General features: G+C 49.7%; 1 protein-coding gene across 1 annotated transcript in view; it reads right to left on the reverse strand.

Annotated features, from left to right (window-relative positions):
- Positions 1–10,907, reverse strand: part of slit2 (slit homolog 2 (Drosophila)) — a 97,205-nt gene extending 86,298 nt beyond the window's left edge. Inside the window, exon 1 of the mRNA XM_061679204.1 lies at positions 10,852–10,907. Within this exon, the coding sequence (XP_061535188.1) occupies positions 10,852–10,901 (50 nt within the window). The 5' untranslated portion in view covers positions 10,902–10,907. The remainder of the gene's footprint in view (positions 1–10,851) is intronic.
- Between the last annotated feature and the right edge of the window lie 9,901 nt (positions 10,908–20,808).

A 20,808-nucleotide genomic window follows, 5' to 3' on the forward strand; every position in this document is an offset into this window, starting at 1 on the left:
CGACAAAACGGGGAACACCCGTCCGACGCCGGGCTTGAGTTGCAGGACTTCCGAGTAGCCCGATAATCGTGCGGCGCATCTGAGACACCGAGAGGCCGTGTTGCTTTTTTAGCACGCGAGGGGCGTCGGTGTCTCGTTTGCAGGACACATTCACAGGACCGTGGGAGGGTTTACACTTGGCTTTTAACATTCGATTACCAGAAAGAAGGAGAAGAAGAAGTCGCATTCCCGTTTGCTCTATTTTCAAAACAGGCCTCTTCAATAAAACGATGAACTATTTCCAGACTACATCGGAAATAGCGGCGCCGAGCAAGCAAATTGGAAATACACCTCTGGGTATTATGCTGCAAAAGTCACGTTAGACGAAGTACGTTAGCCGTATGTCGCTCGCCGCCGGCGATTCCCGACGGGCCACGGGAATCGATCCAATTTCGCTGGATTTTTCTCACAGCTAATAATGTGTCTTATCTTTCTTTTGCATGCCGGCAACATGCGGTGCAGCCACAACGGAGTGATGCAGATGGCACAAGGTACCTCATTAACAACAATTCGGGAGTTCATCAAGACAATCGTCATCATTTGAGTATATAAAGGCCAACTTTGGGCGACACGCGCGCGGACACCTCGTCCTGGACCTGTCTCATCGTTAAAGTCAGTCATCGCAACCAAACAAAAACAACAACAAAAAACGTACTTTTTATCACCAATATCAGATACAAATGTAAACGCCAGGAAATCAAAGCGGAAGGAAGAGTCGACCTCTTGTCTCTTATTCGTATATCCCGAACCAAATGATTTCATTCCGATAATTTGGGAGGCGAGAGGCGGACGGCTCCGCGGAGGCAGCCGCTCTTTCGAGGAATATTTAAAAATGCTCGACTTCCCTCTCTTGGGAGTTGTGCGTCCGGGTCGACACGCCCACTTGAAGGTGCGCAACTGCGACGGTCGTGGGGAGGCTGTGACAGGAGAGGTCGCCGACGGCAGTAATTCACCCGCGGAGGGAGAGAAGAGCAAAAGAAGAAAGAAAGTGACGTCGTCGTGCCGCAGGGGCCGAGACTTGATTGCACATACCCCGACGTGACCTGTCCTAACCCCTGTACACACCTGAAACACACGTCAACAACTGTCGGAATTGCGCAGATGAAGCAGATGGCGGCTAGCTTCCCCTCGGGAACAGAAAGGGTACGCTTGATTCGGTGAGTGACACGCGCATTGTGACTACTTATCGCAACGTCCGTCAGTCCCGAAGCGCCACACGAGTGCTACAGTGACTGGCGTTCAAAGTCTCAACTGAACACTTTGATGAAGCGGCGCCCTTTACTTTCCCTGTAGTGCCGCCGTCAGGTTTTTTCGGTTACGAATGCGAAACAATGTGGACAAAGCACCACGATGTAAATAATGGACCAGGGGCGTGGCTCCATCAGGGACGCAACCACCGCCGCGCAGGAGACCATTGGTCAAGCAAGAACCTCCTTCTCCTGTGGTCGGAATTGTTGGAAGAATGAACCCTTTGCAATGTTTCCCGGCGAGCACTGGAACGGAACGTGTTCTTCTTCAGCCCGCGTCGGCGATCCGGACGGGCCTTGTTGGAGCCTTATCCTGCAGACGGACAAGCACGTATCGTACTGTATGTACACTAGGATGGCACTCAGTCAAGCCCAGCGCTATAATAATAATGATGATAATAATAATAACGCATTACGCTTATATCGCGCTTTTCTCGGCACTCAAAGACGCTTTTCGGTTTCGTGCATTGTTCATTCGCTCCTCAGTCACGAGCTACTTGCGTAGCCACATCCGCCCCGCGGGGGGCAGTCTGACCGAAGCGTGGCCGCCATTCCGCGCCGACGGCCCCTCCGATCACCGCCGGCAAATATCCGACCGCATTCATTCGTAGGCAATGTGGGTTAATTGTCTTCCCCGGGGACGCGACGGCGACAGGCGCTCGGGCGGGGACGCGAACCGACGAACCTCCAGTCGCAGGCCGTACGCTTACCCCACTGCCTTCGTAGCGGACGATGCCCTCGTCGTGGCACTCTGGGTGGCGCGGCCCTGAAATGTGGGCGTTCCCTGTCCGATCTGGCCTCGCGTGCATTCTCCAGTCTGCTTCAGCACTTTTCCTCTGAGGCCCACCAGAGGCCGTAGTAAGTCCAGCGCCCCGTGAAGGACAAACACGGTATTGCACGTGAAGTTTGAATTCCGTTACATGGCCACACATTGTACGCAACTTCGAGAAAGAAAATGTATGGAGAAATACCGAAACGCATATATTTGATTGCGCTGACCAAAGAGGGGTTGTGAGTCGACTTTTACAGCATTTTAGTCGCAATATTTACTGGTGAAGAACATCGGCGCTAGCTGACTACGAGGCGCGCTTCGGCTTTAAACGTGGTGCTAGCAGCCGGCCGTGAAAAGCAAGCCGTTGGAGTATTACAACAACTGCGATCATTGAAATGACACAATGGCATATTTAATATTTGTATTTATGTTATAGAGGCAAGTGTGGTGGACCAGGACGTGGCAATGATTAGCAAGGGGGAAGTTAGAAAGGCGTTCAAGAGGATGAAAAATGGAAAGGCAGTTGGTCCTGATGACATTCCTGTGGAGGTCTGGAAGCATCATTCAAACTGCTCTCGTTGCGAGAGAAGCCTGCATCTTTTTTTCATAATTATCAAAATAAAAATAATAATAATAATCATCATCATCATAATTGTACCGGCATTAGCAGACAACTAGCAACCCTTTATTGCTCAGTGACTGTTTTTTCGTCAATGTCTTTCTGTCTCCAAAGTGTTCTCCGCCAATCGACCGTCCGTTGTCGTACTCGAGCGGCTCCGACGACCGGAGACAAATTCCTTGTGTGTTTTTTGGACGTACTTGGCAAATAAAGATGATTCTGATTCGCATTCTGATCTAGGGGAGGTGGCTGTGGAGTTTTTGAACAGCTTGTTCAATAGAATTCTAGTGAGTGAGAAGATGCCTGAGGAATGGAGGAAAAGTGGTGCCCATTCTGGTGCCCATTTTTAAGAACAAGGGTGATGTGCAGAGCTGTGGGAATTGTAAAGGAATAAAGTGGATGAGCCACACAATGACGTTATGGGAAAGTGTAGTGGAGGCTACGATCAGGACAGAAGTGAGTATTTGCGAGCAACAGTATGGTTTCATGCCTAGAAAGAGCACCACAGATGCATTGTTTGCCTTGAGGATGTTGATGGACAAGTACAGAGAAGGTCAGAAGGAGCTCCATTGTGTCTTTGTAGATCTAGAGAAACCCTATGACAAGAGTACCCAGAGAGGAACTGTGGTACTGCATGCGGACGTCTGGAGTGGCAGAGAAGTATGTTAGAATAATAGAGGACGAGTACGAGGGCGGCAGAACAGCGGTGAGGTGTGCTGGAGGTGTGACAGACGAATTTAAGGTGGAGGTGGGACTGCATCAGGGGTCAGCCCTGAGCCCCTTCCTGTTTGCAGCGGTGATGGATAGGCTTAGACTGGAATCCCCGTGGACCGTGATGTTTGCAGATGACATTGTGATCTGCAGTGAAAGCAGGGAGCAGCTGGAGGAACAGTTAGAAAGATGGAGGCGTGCACTGGAAAGCAGAGGAATGAAGATGAGCCGAAGAAAGACAGAATATATGTGCATGAATGAGAGGGGCGGTGGGGGAAGAGTGAGGCTACAGGGACAAGAGATAGCGAGGGTAGAGGACTTGAAATACTTGGGGTCAACCGTCCGGAGCAATGGGGAGTGTGGTCAGGAAGTGAAGAAACGGGTCCAAGCGGGTTGGAACGGGCGGAGGAAGGTGTCAGGTGGGTTATGTGACAGAAGAGTCTCTGCTACGAGGAAGGGCACAGTTCATAAAACAGTGGTGAGGCCGGCCAGCCACGATGTACGGATTCGAGACAGTGGCACTGAAGGGACAACAGGAAGCAGAGCTGGAGGTCGTGGAAATGAAGATGTTGAGGTTCGCTCTCGGAGTGACCGGGTTGGCTCAAATTAGAAAGGAGCTCATCAGAGGGACGGCCGAGGTTCGATGTTTTGGAGACAAAGTTCGAGAGAGCGGACTTGGATGGTTTGGACACGTCCAGCGGAGAAATAGTGAGCATATTGGTGGAAGGAGGATGAGGACGGAGCTGCCAGGCAAGAGAGCGAGAGGAAGACCAAAGAGAAGGTCGATGGACGTCGTGAGGGAAGACATGAGGGCAGCTGGTGTTGGAGAGGAGGATGCAGGAGAGTGGCTTACGTGGAAAAGGACGAGGCGCTGTGGCGACCCCGAAGGAAAAGAAGAAGTATTGATGGTTTCTAAGATCGCGACGTGTTAGCGGCGGTGATGAGAGCCGGATTAGGTCGGGGAAATTCCCACTGAAGGCCCAGGTAGCAAATGCACGGCCCGCCACCGGGGCTAATGTGTTGGGTACTTCTGAGCTTAGTTTGTTTAAAAGTTAGGCAACATTCGCCGCAGTTGTTTTGCACCTACCGTGCAGCAGTGTGAACAGGAGAAAAGCAATTATTCCTCACTGACGCGTTGAGTCTATTTTCCATCTTCCATGCTGACCTCGGAGAGTCGCGAGCAGCAGAAGGGAGTGCGGGAGTGAGTTATTGCACTTGTAAGCTGCGGTGAAGACACGGGTCTTAACTTCTGACGCGCTGTATAAATCACAGCTCTCCTGCCGACGAGTGTTCATACGAGACGACTCTTTTCTGTCGGACGACGTGAAGGATGATGTGCGCGGTCCCGGTCTCGAGAGAGAGTGCGAGTCGTTCACGTGCAAATACGGCAAATCATTCGACGCACGTGAAGCGCACCGCAAGGGCTCGACCGACAAACAGCGGGACGGTCGGAGGAAAGGAGATAGCGGCGGGAGAAAGAGATCCGGGAGACGAGATGGCAACGACGGTGGAGAGGTAACGAGGGGAAGGAAAATATGGAGGGAAACACGGGAGGCGAGGGAGCGAGAAAGACGAGTGTGGGAAAAATCAACAGAAACAGGCGACGACGCCTGCCTGACCCGCCGCTAATACGGGCACACGGGGGGGAAATAACATATTTGCACTTTGATTTGGACTCTGAGGAGACTCAATATTTAATCACACGCGATAATATCGAGACAAAACTATTTGGACATATGTCCAATCAGGTCATCAATCATAATAATAATAATCCTGACTACTATTGTTGCTTTTAATCTCACCAAAGACAATTGTATGCATTGTAACAGTTTGGTGAAGACCTGTCATGGGGTGTCCCAAAGCTTCGGCGTATTTGCTAAGCTGAAGCGCGTGCTAGCTTGAGGCAGCGCGACCTCGCGCTTCTTTCAAAGTTGACGCTAGCGTTGCCGCGGATGATCAGCGCAAAGTCAAGACGGGTCGTTTTATTGCAGACGCGACCAGGTAGCATGTCGCAGCGCTGTTTTGCTTTCGCTCGTCATAAACTGCGACTTCGTGTTGTGACCCTTGTCAAGGTATAGGAGATATTTACTGGATATAAATATAGAGTATATGCTTGTATTTTTATGAATAATAATATGGAATGATAATTGCAATATATTCGAGTCAATGCTGCGGGATGATGGCAGCAAACTAACGGGATCAAATTTCACTCGCTTCCCTCGTCAGCATTCGGCGAAAGGACAGACGAAAGAAGAAGGCTTTTAGAGCAGCTAATGCGTTCGATAGGGCTTCCACTTGCTTCCCTTCCCGACTTGCTCCTTGTCACTGCCACCGAAGGAGGCCGAGGGACACACGTTCTACTTTTGTCAAATGTCCCTCTCTTCAGAGACGTGTCGTACCTTAGCGCAGCTCCAGGCTCGTGGCTTTCGCACACCGTCCGCTCGGCGGTTGTGTAAAGCCGGCTCGGCCCGCCATTGTCCCAATCCAGCTGGCGAATCCGGTTCCCCCACCCGGCCCCGAGCGCCGATGACGGAAGGTCCCCGACCATCTCCGAGTCATCCGATCACCGCTCTTCCGTTTCCCGTCCCTCCAAGGAGACGCCTGCTTCGGTGCTCTGCTGTGAAGGTTTCGGGTCAGTTGAGGTCCGGACAGCGGGAGGGCGATTACGGCGCACAAACAAAGCCCATCTTTGCCAGATTGTCGCAAAGAAACAAGTCCCATGTGACGAATGCAGATGCGTGCGTGCGTGGGTGGGGAGTGATGTGGCGATGTCAGATTCAGTTGCTCTCTTTGGGAAGGAGCTCCCAGAACCGACGAAACGACGAACCCAGCGGGAAAGACAAGTACGCCAAACCAATGTAACTCCCAACTTTGTGCAACGGGTCCAGCATCGAGCCCCTTTGCTGAACTCCGGGGCTCAAACTTGTTCTGATAACGGGCCGCATCGTGGTCGTGTTTGGCCTCGGGAGGAAAGTTGGAGCGCTGAAACCACACAAAAGGACGGCTCAGTACATATTGTAGTTTTGACTTCACGGTTTGGTTCACGTCGGCTACGGTGAGGGAACAAAACCAAAAGCCTTTTTTTGTGGGTAAATAGGAAGACAGTGATATTTCAAATGAATCACCACTAGCGCAAATTCTTTTCTCCTTCGGAAAGTGCAAGAGTGCAAATTCGTGAGAACGAGGTGTAAAACGATAAGAAAAGCATACGGAATGAATCGATATTCAGCCACGGCGACCTTTCGTTACATTAAGTACAAAACGTGGATGATAAAGCCAGCTGCTAAAAAGTCATCATCTACATGCACTTGGCCGGTTGGTAGCCGACCTGGACGTTTTGACTCTTGGGACCGCCGCACGTTTGCCGTCCACGTGCAAAACCGTCGGCGTCCGCGATCCGTCAGCCGCGTTAGCGTTGACGTCACCTCCGGTCCGCGCGCCCCTCCACGTTGATTCATTCTTTTTCATTCGTATTCCACGAACGCAATATGAATCAGAGTACCGTATTTCGATTAATGCTGGCACCAAAAAAAGGATTAGGAATTAGGAATCCCGCCACCGCACGCACACGTTAGCTAGCGTTCCAATGTTTGGACAACAGCGTCTGTCTCATCTGAGCAGACATCCTGGTTTTTTTCTCCCAATGTTGCTGGCTCAGCTTCTGCTTTACACGTTGAAATATTCCGCGTGCGCGCACGGACACCGAGCGGCGCGGCATACCGGCGGGGCAATATTCTCAGCGCAACGCAGCTGAAGAAAAGGGGCACCTGACTTGTCTTTTCTCGTGGCACGGGCACTTGAGCTTTTGGGTTGTGCTGCAGTCATGATGCTTTTGCTGCGGCTGCATTGGCGTTAAGATTGGATGTGAAAACAAGGAGGACATTTTGTTGGTCACATAGCTAGTGTGTGCGTGCGTGTGCCTGTGAATGTGGTTTGCAGTCAAGATGACGATTGAAGGTGCAGTTGCGTGGCGGGTGAGAAGCGTTGCATCGAAGAGTGACACATTTCCCATTTCAGAATCTCCTGTTTGACACACACACACGTTCAGAAAAAAGACCAATGCATCGGATAGCTAATGAAGATATTGTACTGCATGAGTTAACGTGGCCATTGAGCATCACCGATTACAGCTCCCCAAGCACATTTACACCCCGGGGTCTCCGTCTGAATCATTCGTGAGCTTGACGCACGGACACGGTGAAATCCAAAGGTCGTTTTTTGAACTGTCAATGAGGACGATTGTAAATGACGGATTACTAGGAATAACGTGACGAGGAGAAATATTAACTGAAAGTCGCACACGAATCAGCTCCGCTCCCGGGAGGAAATGAATTCTGAGGCCAAGGATTTTTGATATGATATCCAATAGTTTTGATAGAAAGCAAAAAAGTACCTTTGGGGGAACGCCATATCTCATCATCAAGCCTGCTCGTCTTTTAACATCTGGGGAAGTTTTCACGTGCTCTCCGAAATGCTCCTCGTGCTGTGCTATTCGAGTGAGTCATCCTCAGGATTCATCTTAATGCCGCTCACCGAACGATAGTACGCTCCTGAGGTTGACTTATCTCGTCTCCCAACATCACAGTCGACTGCCTTCAAGTCGTAAAATGATGAAATCACTTCCAATGTGCCACCTCAGCACTTTGCTCGCACAACAGTCGATGCTCTCTGGTCTGACATTGCGGCGTTCTAAGCACAAAGCTACAAAATATTGTCGCTTGAAGAAGCGGAAGCTTTATTTTCACCTTGATGTAATTGCGGAACCGTAGTTTGCTCACTGATGGCCCAACGCTACCTGCTTTAGTGGGCTATAAGATCAGTGGACCAGCCAGGGCATCTCGGTAGACGCCTCGGTAACGCACGCTCCAGTATTGTCCACGTTTCTGTCTTTTCCGTTTGTCTTTGGAAACATTACGCGGCTTACTTACACGAGGGAGGACTTGCTAAACATTCGGGAGTCTACTCCGAATCCTCGTTCGCCAACTTTCACAAGTCGCTGAGTTGCTCACGAGCGGAGCGACTGCGCTCTGTCGCACATGGAGAAGACGAAGACGGCGCCACAGAGGACAGCGTGCCGGAGTGCGAGCTCTGACGGCGAGGATTTCCAACGCCACTTCCGTCCATTCGCCTCGCAACTCGACGCTCTCTGCCCGACAAAATGGACGAGCTTCATAAGACATTTTGCACGTTCAATAACAACAAGCCGTGGTTCGCTGCCAGACTTCGCCACCTCGGCCAGGCGAAAGAGGAGGCCTATCGGAGCCCTGTCCAATCGGGCCAGAAGCCGGCTGACAAAAGAAATCGACGTCGCGATTATGCAGAAAATCTGGGAAAACCGTTTGCTACTAACGACTCCGCGTCAGTTTGGCGAGGATTACAATCGCTAACCAGCTACAAGCGATCATCCCCCCCCCCCCCCCCCAAGCGGAGAACAATAAAGGACTGGTGGATGACTTGAATACCTTCCACTGCACATTTGGAAAGGACCCTTGTCACACCCCACACCACTGAGGACCGCCATTTCATTGCAACATGCTGCAGATTTTGCACATCTCCGTCGGGACACTTCTACATTATTCGTACGCTCACTGTTTTATCACGCTGCGCTATTAGCATACTGTTGTTGATTAGTACTGGTCACTATATTTGTGTATTTGAGAACTCGCTGCGCCATTTGCACAATCGTCACTGTACCAGATCACTGCACAATTAAGTCACTTTAAAGTGATCTAAATACGAAATATTAGATGTATTCAAGATATATTTTCATCTTGTCGGTAAAATGACTCGAAAGGAGTCGAAACTCAAAGTGTAGGCCTTGCGACTCGACTCGGGACTCGCATGTGTCGCTTGTGACAAAGACTTAATCTCACCTCTGTGACAATGTCTGAACCGTGCAAATTGAATGTAGATTATGCATCGAAATTCACCGCCAAACTAAGGTGGAAAATCGAAGACAACTGAGCTAGGTATTGTGTTTTTGATGAAATTCCATGCGTGCACAAGCCCCGTCATCAACAAGCACATGCGCGTGGGGTTTTCTTGGCCTTAACTGGGGCCAACTAAGAAAAAAAAAAAAGGTGTGGGAAGAGAGCAATGTGGTATGAAGCGGCAACATAACCAAAATTAAATGAGAAAAGATGTCCATTGGTTTCCACCTCCACTGAAAGCAGGTGAGGAGTCGGCATGATAAAAGATTTGGGAAAAGCCTCATCTAGATACACGAAATCGCCTCGTATCCACCATTAGACGTGCTGCCTTCAGCCGACGAGCTTATGAAATAATTCTCTTCGTGTCACGTTTATAGTCGCGTAAATCATACGCACGCAAATACGGGCAACGACTGCGCGACCTCGCCCGTCTTTTTTCCAAAACAAACTCAGAGCAGAGCGCATGTTTTCCTGACCGGAAATAGACGATCGTCAGGCAAGGCCCTCGTAGCTGGCCGACCACGCGGCCGCATACTGCTCACGGCGCCGACGGCGTCCATACGTCTCGACGCGTCTCCTTCCTCGTCCGCCACGCGTCACGTCTGGCTAAAGCGGCGGACGATGGGAAACGAAGTTCCCGCTGCGAGCGTCTGACGCGACCTCGGTGAAACACGACGAGGGCCCGCGCAGTTGGATGAAAGGAAGGCCGATATTTTGGAGTCTCGGTGTGGCTGCTGCAGGGTGAGAGAAGGAGAAGGAGAAAGTGCCAGTGTGTCACAAAAGAAAGGCTGGGAGGAAAATACAGGAGACCGCCAGAGAAACACGAAGAGACAGACGAGAGAAAAAGATGAAATGGAAAGGGAAGGGTGCCGCCCTCACCTTTCGTCTCACTGTGGCAGGAAAAGCCCGGGCGTCGCCATGACAACGCAAACAAACGTCCGAATGGGCTTTACCGTGGCCGTGTGTGTGCGCGTGTGTGGAATTGAACGGGGCATCCTCACTTTCTGACAACTTTCAAGTCTTTTGGAATCCAGAAGTCAGAAATATCATTGAAAATTGCAGAACTGACAAGGACAAGCGCTCATCTGTGCAATATCTCCATTGCAAATCATGCAAAATCAGACATATTTGAAAATTGTTGGGAGAAATTCTTCAGCTCAATTCTGTCAAACCTTTTGAGCATCGTCGGTCTTCCGTGACTGTTCGATCGCCGCCGGGGTTATCGGAAAAAAAGAAACGAATAAAGCGGGCACGTCACGACGCGCTTGTTTGTGGAGTCCATAGGCCCGACGCCACCGCGTTGCTCCCATATTCCGACGCGGGATCTGCGGTTGTAAAAAAAGGGCTCCTTCCGATGGGACGACGTGGAGGTCGCGGAGGACCTGGAAACGCGTCTTCACTGCTTTTCATTGGACCGCTTTATATTTGTGGCCGAGAAGTGTTTTTACTGACGTGATGGTTTTGGTACCCTGTTAGCATAGGCTAGCGATGACCCGCATGCAAATTTGGGTCGCGTCACACCGTAATACTCACCGTACATCCCGCACTCGCCGTCCTTCTTCTCGGAAATGCCAAACGCGCATCGGAAACATTGGACAATGCCATCGGTGTTTCTCCAGCATAGGAATCCGTACTTTTCAAAGTGTTCCAGTCGCTTTGGTCTGCATCCTTCATTTCCTAAAAAAAGAAGGCAAACTGTTGCTGTTGCACTTGATGAGAGGCCCACAATGGCATTTGAAACGGGAATGTTTCAAAACGTGATGAATGCGTTTTCAAAGGCCGTTTTGAACAACATTCCTCTGCGCGTCCCTGGTCGACAACAGTTGAGACGCACTCGTCGAGAGGCGGACGCGATTCCAAGCGAATATTCTTCGGAACAATTTACAACCCCCTAAATATGTATTTTTAAGCAGCAACGCACATGCACGCGGTGAACAGGGCCATAGTGAAGACATCACAGATGGATGGAAGGAGTAACGCACTTAACCTGGCCTTTTGTGTGCGCCTGCACGTGTGCGTCGGGTCTCGGGAGGGAATGCCTTGGCCGCAATCCCGCTCGTGTGCGGCGGAGAACTCGACACATTTCCAAACAAACAATCTGGAAAGCGTTAAGACGGAGAGGCGGACAAAGAAGAAAGTTCGCCCCCGTGCAGGTCGAACACATCAGAATGAAGCAGAAGACGGTCCCGCTGCAAGGCAGCTGCACGTCATTCGAGGTGAATGGAAAAGACACACAAACACGCGATGAATGAAAACAGGCAAGAGTGGAATGGCCGTGACACGAAATTCCCAAATCACAGGAAATGATTATTTCCAGATCAGGGCCAGCCAGCGTGGGGAGCGATACCGGTCAGACGGCGCTGAGGAGCGTTATTGGCCTTTGAGTACGCAGACCGCCGACTCACACAACTGGCAACCGTAAACGCACGGATACTTCGGACGTATTCGGTTCTTTGGGTCTTCAGATGTTGCCGCTTGTCATCTGAGCGGCGGTGACACACTGACGATGTTCAAAATGGCATCGGCAGACGACGAGCAGGACTCCGCTTTGAAGCGTTTTCACTTTGCTTTCTATCAGCGCAGCGTGGCTTTCTTCCTGCGGGACGCCGGGAAAAGACCGACAACGACCGGATCCGCAATATGGACGCGAGGCCGACCGATCGCATCGGAGACATCCGCAGCCGATCCGAAGCCGCTTCGCCGCAATTCGACTCGAATTATTACAATCTCTCGAGCTCACAGGACGTTCGCAGGACGCGACGCGACGCGACGCGACGCGACACCCGCACCAAAATGTCCGACTTTACGAAGACGACGCTCAGGACAGGACGAAGACGTGGATGACATCAAGATGGCCGTGACGACGGCGCGAGGGAGGATCTCGCAATAATGGAAAAATACAATTCAAGAAAAGATCACTACATAATTAGCAGTTTCTCCGATGGATTTGACTATTTCTAGGTCGGCTACTGTATATGTTTGTGTCAAATGTTGCTTGTATTCACATTGTTCAACTCCCCGATCCCAAGCACATTTCATTTGGAGCATTTGTTTGCGGAAAATGAAAAACGGTCAAAATACCCAATAAGCTTTCTGGGTCTTATTTTTTTTTTTTTTACAGAGGTGTACTGTATAAAAATACGATCGTACATCTACAAACACAGTAACTATATGTATCAATATGTGAAATTGTAAAACTAAACTATAATATCTTGTATTACATGAAAACTTCACTTTTTCAAAACTGCTCCGGATTCTTATTAAAAGCTGAATGAGTTAAAAAAAAATGAAAGAAAAAAGTGATGATCAAAACTCTTTTTTGCTTTTACGCTGGGAAATATCGTAAATGACTGATTTTTCCGCATCTTGATTGTCTTCCTACTAATTTGGTCGCACGACCCATTTTACCGGTGGTGATCGGACCCGACGACTTAAAAGCTTCATCCACCTTACTGTTACTACGGTACTGTTTGAAATCGACTCTTCACTGCGACACGTACAAATAGGATTCGATGATATAGGTACGCAAAATGAGATTATCAGTCGAAAATGAAAGTAAACGTATATGTATACCGTTAACCCCCCTCTATCGCGGAGTTTACATTCCAGATTCCCCCCCCCCCCCCCCTCCATAGGTGTAAATGAAAGATATAACGTATATATAACGTCATTTTTTTTTTTAATATTAGGGTCTTCAAACACACTTTTAAAACAATACACACACATTTAAAGACAGGATATATATATATATATATATATATATATGTATAGAGAGAGAGAGAGCATGAGCAATGGATCAAAAATCAAAATCAAAAATACAGTTCCAAAAAAGAAGGCGCTTGCATCCCGGCGAGACTACCTGTGCTATCAATTGCGCAACAATGGAAACCCCACGAAACAGCGGGACCGCGAAGCGTGAACCGCGACATAGCGGAGGTTGACTGCATATGCTTCATTTACGTCCGCACGGCAAAAGACAAGACCGCATTCCCCGACAGCTCCACGGCTGCAGCCTGTTGCCGTTGTCGTGTTTGTGGCTCTCTGGAGGTCTGCGTCTCGTGGGCCCTACAAGTCCGCTTGCACTGATGACATTTCCCAAGGCTCTTTTCAGTGCCACAGGAACCGCGAGCTAAAGCTCCATGAGAACGATCATCGCGTCCCAGCTAATCAGCACAAAGTGGCCCGTGTCCCAGTCCACCGCCATCGTTGTGATTCCGGTCCAACCTCGAATTCCAAGGTCTGAGGCAGCAGAGAGGGCGAGCACGTACGCCCCCTGCTGGTGGCCGGCCGCAACTGGTCCGTGTTGGCGTGCTTAATTGGTTTCTTAATTGCTGACATCTCCCTGGAGGAAAAGGCTCCGAGGAACCAACGGCGTTCACAAATTCCACAGTTTGATCGAGCCTTAAAGCAAGTAACGCACTGAGCCACACGTGTTACCGTGACAACAGCTTCACCACCAAATCTCTCGCGGACAGAAGCTGTCCAGCCGAAACAACAATTAGGCTTTGTCGTCGCCGTTACTATTAGAATAAGCACTGCATATGCTACAGTTGTTCCCAGGAACTCTCAGTATACACATAGTATACAATATAGCATCATTGTTTTTTCACCTACGAGACAAGCTCGACTTTTTCCGTCTTCGTTTCAGGTCTTCTTACATTTGACTTATAAGTGAAACAAGATGCAAGAATGACCTCAGCGGTCAGCGGGATCGATCGGAAATGTGCGGTTTGGATGGGACAACGCTGGATAATAAAAAACAAAACTTAGTCCTGAACACAATTTGAAGTTACAAATATATACTGTCCAATCACCGAACACTTCATCAGATACACAACCCTTCGATGGGATCGTTGGATCCTGACAAGGATAAGGCAGCCAAAATATTTGAAATATTGTTCAATGACTACAACTCGGACAGCATCAATCAGAACCCGACATTATTATCTTTGTGCAGCGCTTACGTTGGATTCCATTCGCTTGGACGATCCATCTTGCGGTCTACGCAACGCATGCAGACTCGATGCAGTAACGGACAAACAGCGCACTCGCAAGATACTGGAATTACAAAGACTTCATCAAACAAGGGATAAAAGTGCACGTCCATATTTTTTGTTGACTCTCAACAGTGTGCTTCTGGTAAATCCGATCAGGATCACACAAAAAAAAAGGCCCAGTGTATACATCATGTTTTCCCTCAACTTTATTCAAATGAAATTCCAGGAAAAGAGGGGAAAGGCCCACGCCACAAGGAAAGCGACACGCATGACGAAGACAACCTTGACTTTTCTGCATTTTAGTCGGGCGCATCTGCAGGCAGAACAAAAAGGCATCGAAACGCGTGCTGAGGTGACGGGTGAGCGGGGCTTCGTGAAACACGGAGAAAGGGAAAGTGTCTCTGAGCGTCCACAAAGGCAGAATGATCAGGAGCAGATTGGTGCAGATCAAACAGTCGTGTTGAAGTGGGAGGATGGAGGATGGAGGACTCGGATGGAGACATCAAACACGACTAATGTGAACCACACGTTGCTCGGACATGTCTCCAGCGCACGCGCACACTTCACGTACACAAACAAAGGAGCACGCCACGTCCGCGTCGGGAAAAAACCCACAAAAAGGTCACGGGCCGCACGCCTGCACTTTCCCACTGAGTGACACGAAGGGGGGCCCGCCTTGTCCGTCTTCTTCCCAGTTCCAAAACTGTCGAGAAACAAGAAGAATAAATCATGCGAGCTGAAGCGGCGAGAGAAAAGAGCTCATTCGAAGGCTGTCCGATGAAAACCGTCTTTGTCCACTGAAAAAAGGGCTGGAGGACAACAACAACAAACAACTTTACAACCATAACCGAATGGGATATTCGAGTCGCATTGCCATCCACGTAATAACGCCTCTGCACAACAAATTGGTATTTAGGAGTCCGTTATGTTCTCCTCAGCTTGGAAGGATGTGGTGGTGTGTTTTCAGCAAATGTACTTTTTTAAATGGATTATCGTCAGATAATTACGTTCAATTATAATAAAGTGAAGATTTTTGTCAGACATTGTTCCATTCACGGGCACAATTGGTGGTATCCTCCCATTGAATAAGAATCCGCAACAGTTACCGAATCGACTTCGAAGTGCCGAGAGTGCAATTTTCCCCGATGCATACTGACAATATTAAAAAATACGGGACAATATCCTTCGGGCAGATGAGACAAAAGCGCAGCTTCTCTTTCGGCAAGCCGCAGCAGCTGTGACATCACATCGCGGAGAAGCGTAGGAAGAACGGCGAGGAGGCTGGCTGACGTTCTCGGCTGACGGCGGCGAGCGCCGATACGTTCGAGTGCAGTCGATGCCTCCCAAAATCGCGCCGCCAAATAGGACCGCAAGGCAGCGGCCCGCCAAAGATTGGTACGGAATCGCCCCAAATCATATGAAAGTCATGACTACATTCTTTTGACCTTGTCCTGCAATGCCCGGTGCTTCCACCAGGAAGCGCAGTAGGTACAGCGATACATTGGCTGTTTTGCGCCTCGCACCGCGGGCAACTCCAGAGTGGAAGAGAGTCCAACCCCTCTGGAGAGGACTGGTACCAGAGCCCGCGCCTTGTGTGGAGGCGCGTCCGACTATAGCTCGTGGGAACTTCTCGACCTCGCACACCGGCTCGGGCTCCTTCCCTGCCAGAGAGGTGACATTCCACGCCCCTAGAGCCAGCTTCTGTAGCCGGCCGGGGATGGGATCGCCGAGGTCCCCGCCTTCGGCCGCCGCCCAGCGTCCCGATGGGTGGTGAGCCCAGGGGAGGGGGGGGACCCACGTTACCCTTTCGGGCTGCGCACGGCCACCGGGCGCTCTCCTTCGAGCCCCGCCTCCGGGCCTGGCTCCAGAGGGGGGCCCCGGTGACCCGCGTCCGGGCAAGGGAAACCTCGATCCGTTTGTTTCTTTCTTCATAGGGGTTTTTGGAGCCGTGCTTTGTCTGGTCCCTCGCCTAGGACCTGTTTGCCATGGGTGACCCCACCAAGCCCCAGAGAACTTAGCTCCACGGATCACTGGGACACAAAAACCCCTTCGCCACGATAAGGTGACGGCTTCCGGGAGGGAGTCTTCTACACAAGACGTCCTACGCCTACGTGTGCCAGATAACTGCCAGTTATTAATCTCGCATTATTGTTCTCTCCGTACGACACCCCCGCAACGTCAGATGAACACGGGTAGGAGAAAGACAACGCTCAGTCGCTCGTTTTAGAGCCGCTGAAGTGAAACACCCTGACAGTCATACAGTTTGGAATTTGACCAAATTTGGTTAAGATCTGCCTTGAAAGTCGCAATCGGCGACCATCATGCACGAAGGTATGTAAGGCCTTTTGTTTCGGTTTGTTTTGTTTGCTATCGGTCGTAGCACGGAGGGAAAACATGGAACATGAAATGAAACGGAAGTGCATGTTTCTGCCCGACAGTGTGCAAGATGAGAACTGAAAGTTGAGTTCTCTCATCTGAGTATCGGGGCGAATTAAGAAGAGAACATTCCTTATTGTCCCACTTGGGAAACCTTCAATCATGATCCTTTGCGAACGTTAAAGTAAGCCAAGTCACCATCCGAGGGAAATCACTTTTCGGGTACTCGCGCTTCCTCACCCCCTGAACCTTCTGGCATTGTTTCACTGAAAAAGGGACTTTCCAAACATCATGTTTTGATGTTCCGCTCAAATATCGCCACACGTGTGCCAGTTGAACCGTGAACAAAGAGCCTAATTTCAATGTGTATTTGCATTGATTTCTTTCTTTTTATTCGATTGAACGTTTTGACCTGATGACGACGGTGTTGTGAACAATCCTCATTGGGATGGCAAAGCATTAGTTTAAACAATCCTTTCCCGTCTCACGAATACGAATGTGTCATTGTTTTGAAGCGCACGGGTCTTCGCAGCAGGGACGATCACAAGTTCAGAAACGATCGCCTTTTTCAAATCTGTGAGCGTCGGCCATCCGAGAAGCCGCACGTCCCGCCGTCCCTCGTTCATTCGGATGGCGCTGCTCGTTCGAGCCGAGCGCCTATTGAACGTTGGCCTAATTCCTTTGCTTGACGACGCAGAGGCGCGGCGCGGGCGCATGATTGTGCACGCACGCGGCCATTGGCGCATGATTAACACTCCCACGAAAATGTTTGTTTGCGTTCACGTTAGAGATGCGCGTCAGTGTGTGCGTGGACGCATTGTGTGGCGGTTCCACATGACGCTCAAAGGCGCAGAGAGACAACAAGAGCAACATTGATCGAGGCTGGAATGCGGACGCTCGTCCTATTAATGCTGCAGAGCCAGATTTTCTCCTTTCTCCATTGTATTTGGTCGATAGAGGGCGCTAGGGCGCAGCCCCTCCGCCGCCGCCTCACCTTGAAAAGGACAAAAGTCAAATCATGCAAATATTACAAATGATATGTCAAGAAGATCTATTTTCTATTTTTAGACTAGGAGTAGGTTGAAGAGTATACAGTTAATGATGAGTCAAATTGATTGGTTGATCGCAGGTGGTCTCATTGTACGACGCAACTTCCGTTTTAGGGCGCATCCGTGGTTTCTCGTCGACTCTTAAATGCGCAGTCGGTCACTGGCTCACAGCGCCCTTTAACGTTAAACAGGGTGACCGGTAAACCTCGTCAAGTTACTGTAAAAAGGGCTTTGGTCACGGGAACAAAACGCTTGCAATCTCTCAATGTTATTGTTCGTGACATATGAAGATTTGAAATGTTGGTACAGATTTTAGCAAGAGTCAGGAAGTTGATGCAAATGGGCCACGCTTTCACGGGCCACATCAAATAATGCGGTGGGCCGGATTTAGCCCCCAGGCCTCGAGTTAGACAGGCCCGGTGTCGCGTGAATTAAGAAAGACGGTATTTCCGGGAGCGACAGATGACTTTGTCCACTTTGATGCTCTCGGAGATGATCTGCTGAAACAAGACGTCCGCAAGTCGTAGGGCCTCCGGTACTCCGCGGCAGCTCCCTCTGTAGAAATGATTCAACGTCCACTTCAGACTTGCAGTGTTTCTCCACTCTCGCATTTAGTCAAAGCACACCTTTGAAAATAGCAATAAAGTGCTGCATATTGATTTTGATCTGTTTCCCAATTACTGTGATCAATTATTAACATGATCACTGCCTTCACATAAATAAATAGCATTCATAAGTCATCATAACGACGAGGTGATTGGAGCAAATGTGTTATTTTGGAAGGGCGTGCGCAGCCCTTGGCGCGAATAAGCGGCCGAGGAGTTTCAGAAAGGTTGCCGAGTCCCTCGACGAGACTCTCGCCCTGATTTTGTTTGTTCGTTTTGCTCTTCTAAAACGATTCAACGCCAAGAAAATGGAAGCACGCCCCCATGACAAACAATTCAATATCAAGGAAAGTGATATTTGCGCTGCTATTTTCCCGGTTGTTTTTCAAGGGTCACTGCGGCGATGACGCGGGCTGCAGGCCCGCCGTGTTTTGACTGCTCGTTCCCACATTCCAGCCTATTTGTCCCACTTCTTCCCACTCGCACTCTCTCTCTTTTTTTTCCTTCCCGCGCTCTCTGCACAGCGCATCTGACCTGCACGGAGAGCGCTTCTCTTTGCCGTATTAACATTTCAATCGGTCTGGGGCGAGGAAAATAAACTGGAGTGGGCTCATGCCTTTTGCTCCCCTAAACCGCGTGCAAGTGCGACCCCGGCGCTTTCTCCGAGGAGCGTTCCCAATGCGAACGGCAGCGAGAGTGCTTTTGTAGCGTGGAGGGCGACTCGTCTTTGTCTGGCAAAGGTCCTCGTGGGGTCGCGTATGTGGCCCGGGCCCGTGAACTCTCGGGAATTGTGTGGGTAACATTTATTCCACCACTCCTACATTGGAAGGATTCATTGGACACAATCCCTGCCTAATTTCGACATTGAACAACATTTTCGTTGTTTCCTGGGAGGGTGAATTTGGGCTTTTCCTTTGCCGTGAGCTATAGTCATCCAAATGATACATATATCGTTTTTTTTAAAATGAGGAAATATTTCACTCTGAGTGTGTGTATTGCAGCGCTATAATATGAATCGCACTTTTTTGAATAGAGCGACCTACCTAAGGAAATGAAGCTTTTGACACTATTCTAATTTATTGGGCTGTATACATATGCATATAAGCGTGTCATTTGACAAGTAGAAAACGGAAATGACGAGTGTTTTTTCCCCCCGAACCCAAGATTCTTGCAATTGACACTTTATTTGGATTATTCAAAATGGTTTGGGGAAATAATTGTTCTCATATTGCAATTGTATTCATCAATCCTTTTAGTGCGTCACATTTCAAGCTTCTTTTCGCTGCCAATGGTTTTTTTCTTTGATAAATCTAAATGTATTATAACTAAGCAGTTACATGCCAATTTGTATGTTTTTTGTTTTGTATTTCATACATTGTGGACCCTAAAAGTTATTGGAGCACGTCGCATCCATGGTCTCTTTTTTCGTGCTCGTCCTTTGGGCAAACTGAAAGCTCCCCCGTCTGGCGTTTGGCGAAAGGCGGGCTCCGCGAAGCCGCGCCGCCTCCACGCCAGTCAGGCGACTGGACTCCAGCACCTTACATTGAGGTATTATTTATAGTTTGTGACATGCATCCATTTTCCATTTTTTTCTTGGACTGGGTGCCAGTCGTTCGCATGGCATGTGGGTGGGGGGGGGGGGGGGGGGTCGAACAAAACTGTTCACGCTCAAATTCATGTCCGTGGGAAGCTAACATGCGAACACGCGAGCAAACTCCACAAAATTGTGCCACCGTGCTGGATTGAAAACATTGTTGTTCATTATTCGTTGTTTTTAATGAGATTGCAAACATACATACTGACAACAAGCCAAAGCTCAAAGCAAACCACGTGAATGTATTGGCCAATTGGCAAAAGACAATTGCAGTTCAATTGAAATTCAAGTGGGCGGCACGGTGGCCGACTGGTTAGAGCGTCAGCCTCACAGTTCTGAGGACCCGGGTTCAATCCCCGCGGGGCCCCGCCTGTGTGGAGTTTGCATGTTCTCCCCGTGCCTGCGTGGGTTTTCTCCGGGCACTCCGGTTTCCTCCCGCATCCCCAAAACATGCATTCATTGGAGACTCTAAATTGCCCGTAGGTGTGAATGTGAGTGCGAACGCTTGTCTGTTTGTACGTGCCCTGCGATTGGCTGGCAACCGGTTGAGGGCGTACCCCGCCTCCTGCCCGATGACAGCCGGGATAGGCTCCGGCACGCCCGCGACCCGCGTGAGGAGAAGCGGCTCAGAAAATGGATGGATGGAATTCAAGTGAAAGGGCTGAGTTGCCCTCCAGCCGCTAGAGCGAGCGAGCGAAGGGAAAAGAAGTTCTATGAAAGTTCCCACAAATCAAAGAAAGCACGCGCATGTTCAAATAAATAGAAATGTGTTTAGAGACGACTTGAAACTGCCCAAAATGTGTCCCATTAATCACGCCCCCCCCCCCCACCCCCCCTTTGCACACACACACATACATACACACACCCCG

This window comes from Phycodurus eques, chromosome 6, assembly GCF_024500275.1.
Source record: "Phycodurus eques isolate BA_2022a chromosome 6, UOR_Pequ_1.1, whole genome shotgun sequence".
NCBI classification, from domain to species: domain Eukaryota; kingdom Metazoa; phylum Chordata; class Actinopteri; order Syngnathiformes; family Syngnathidae; genus Phycodurus; species Phycodurus eques.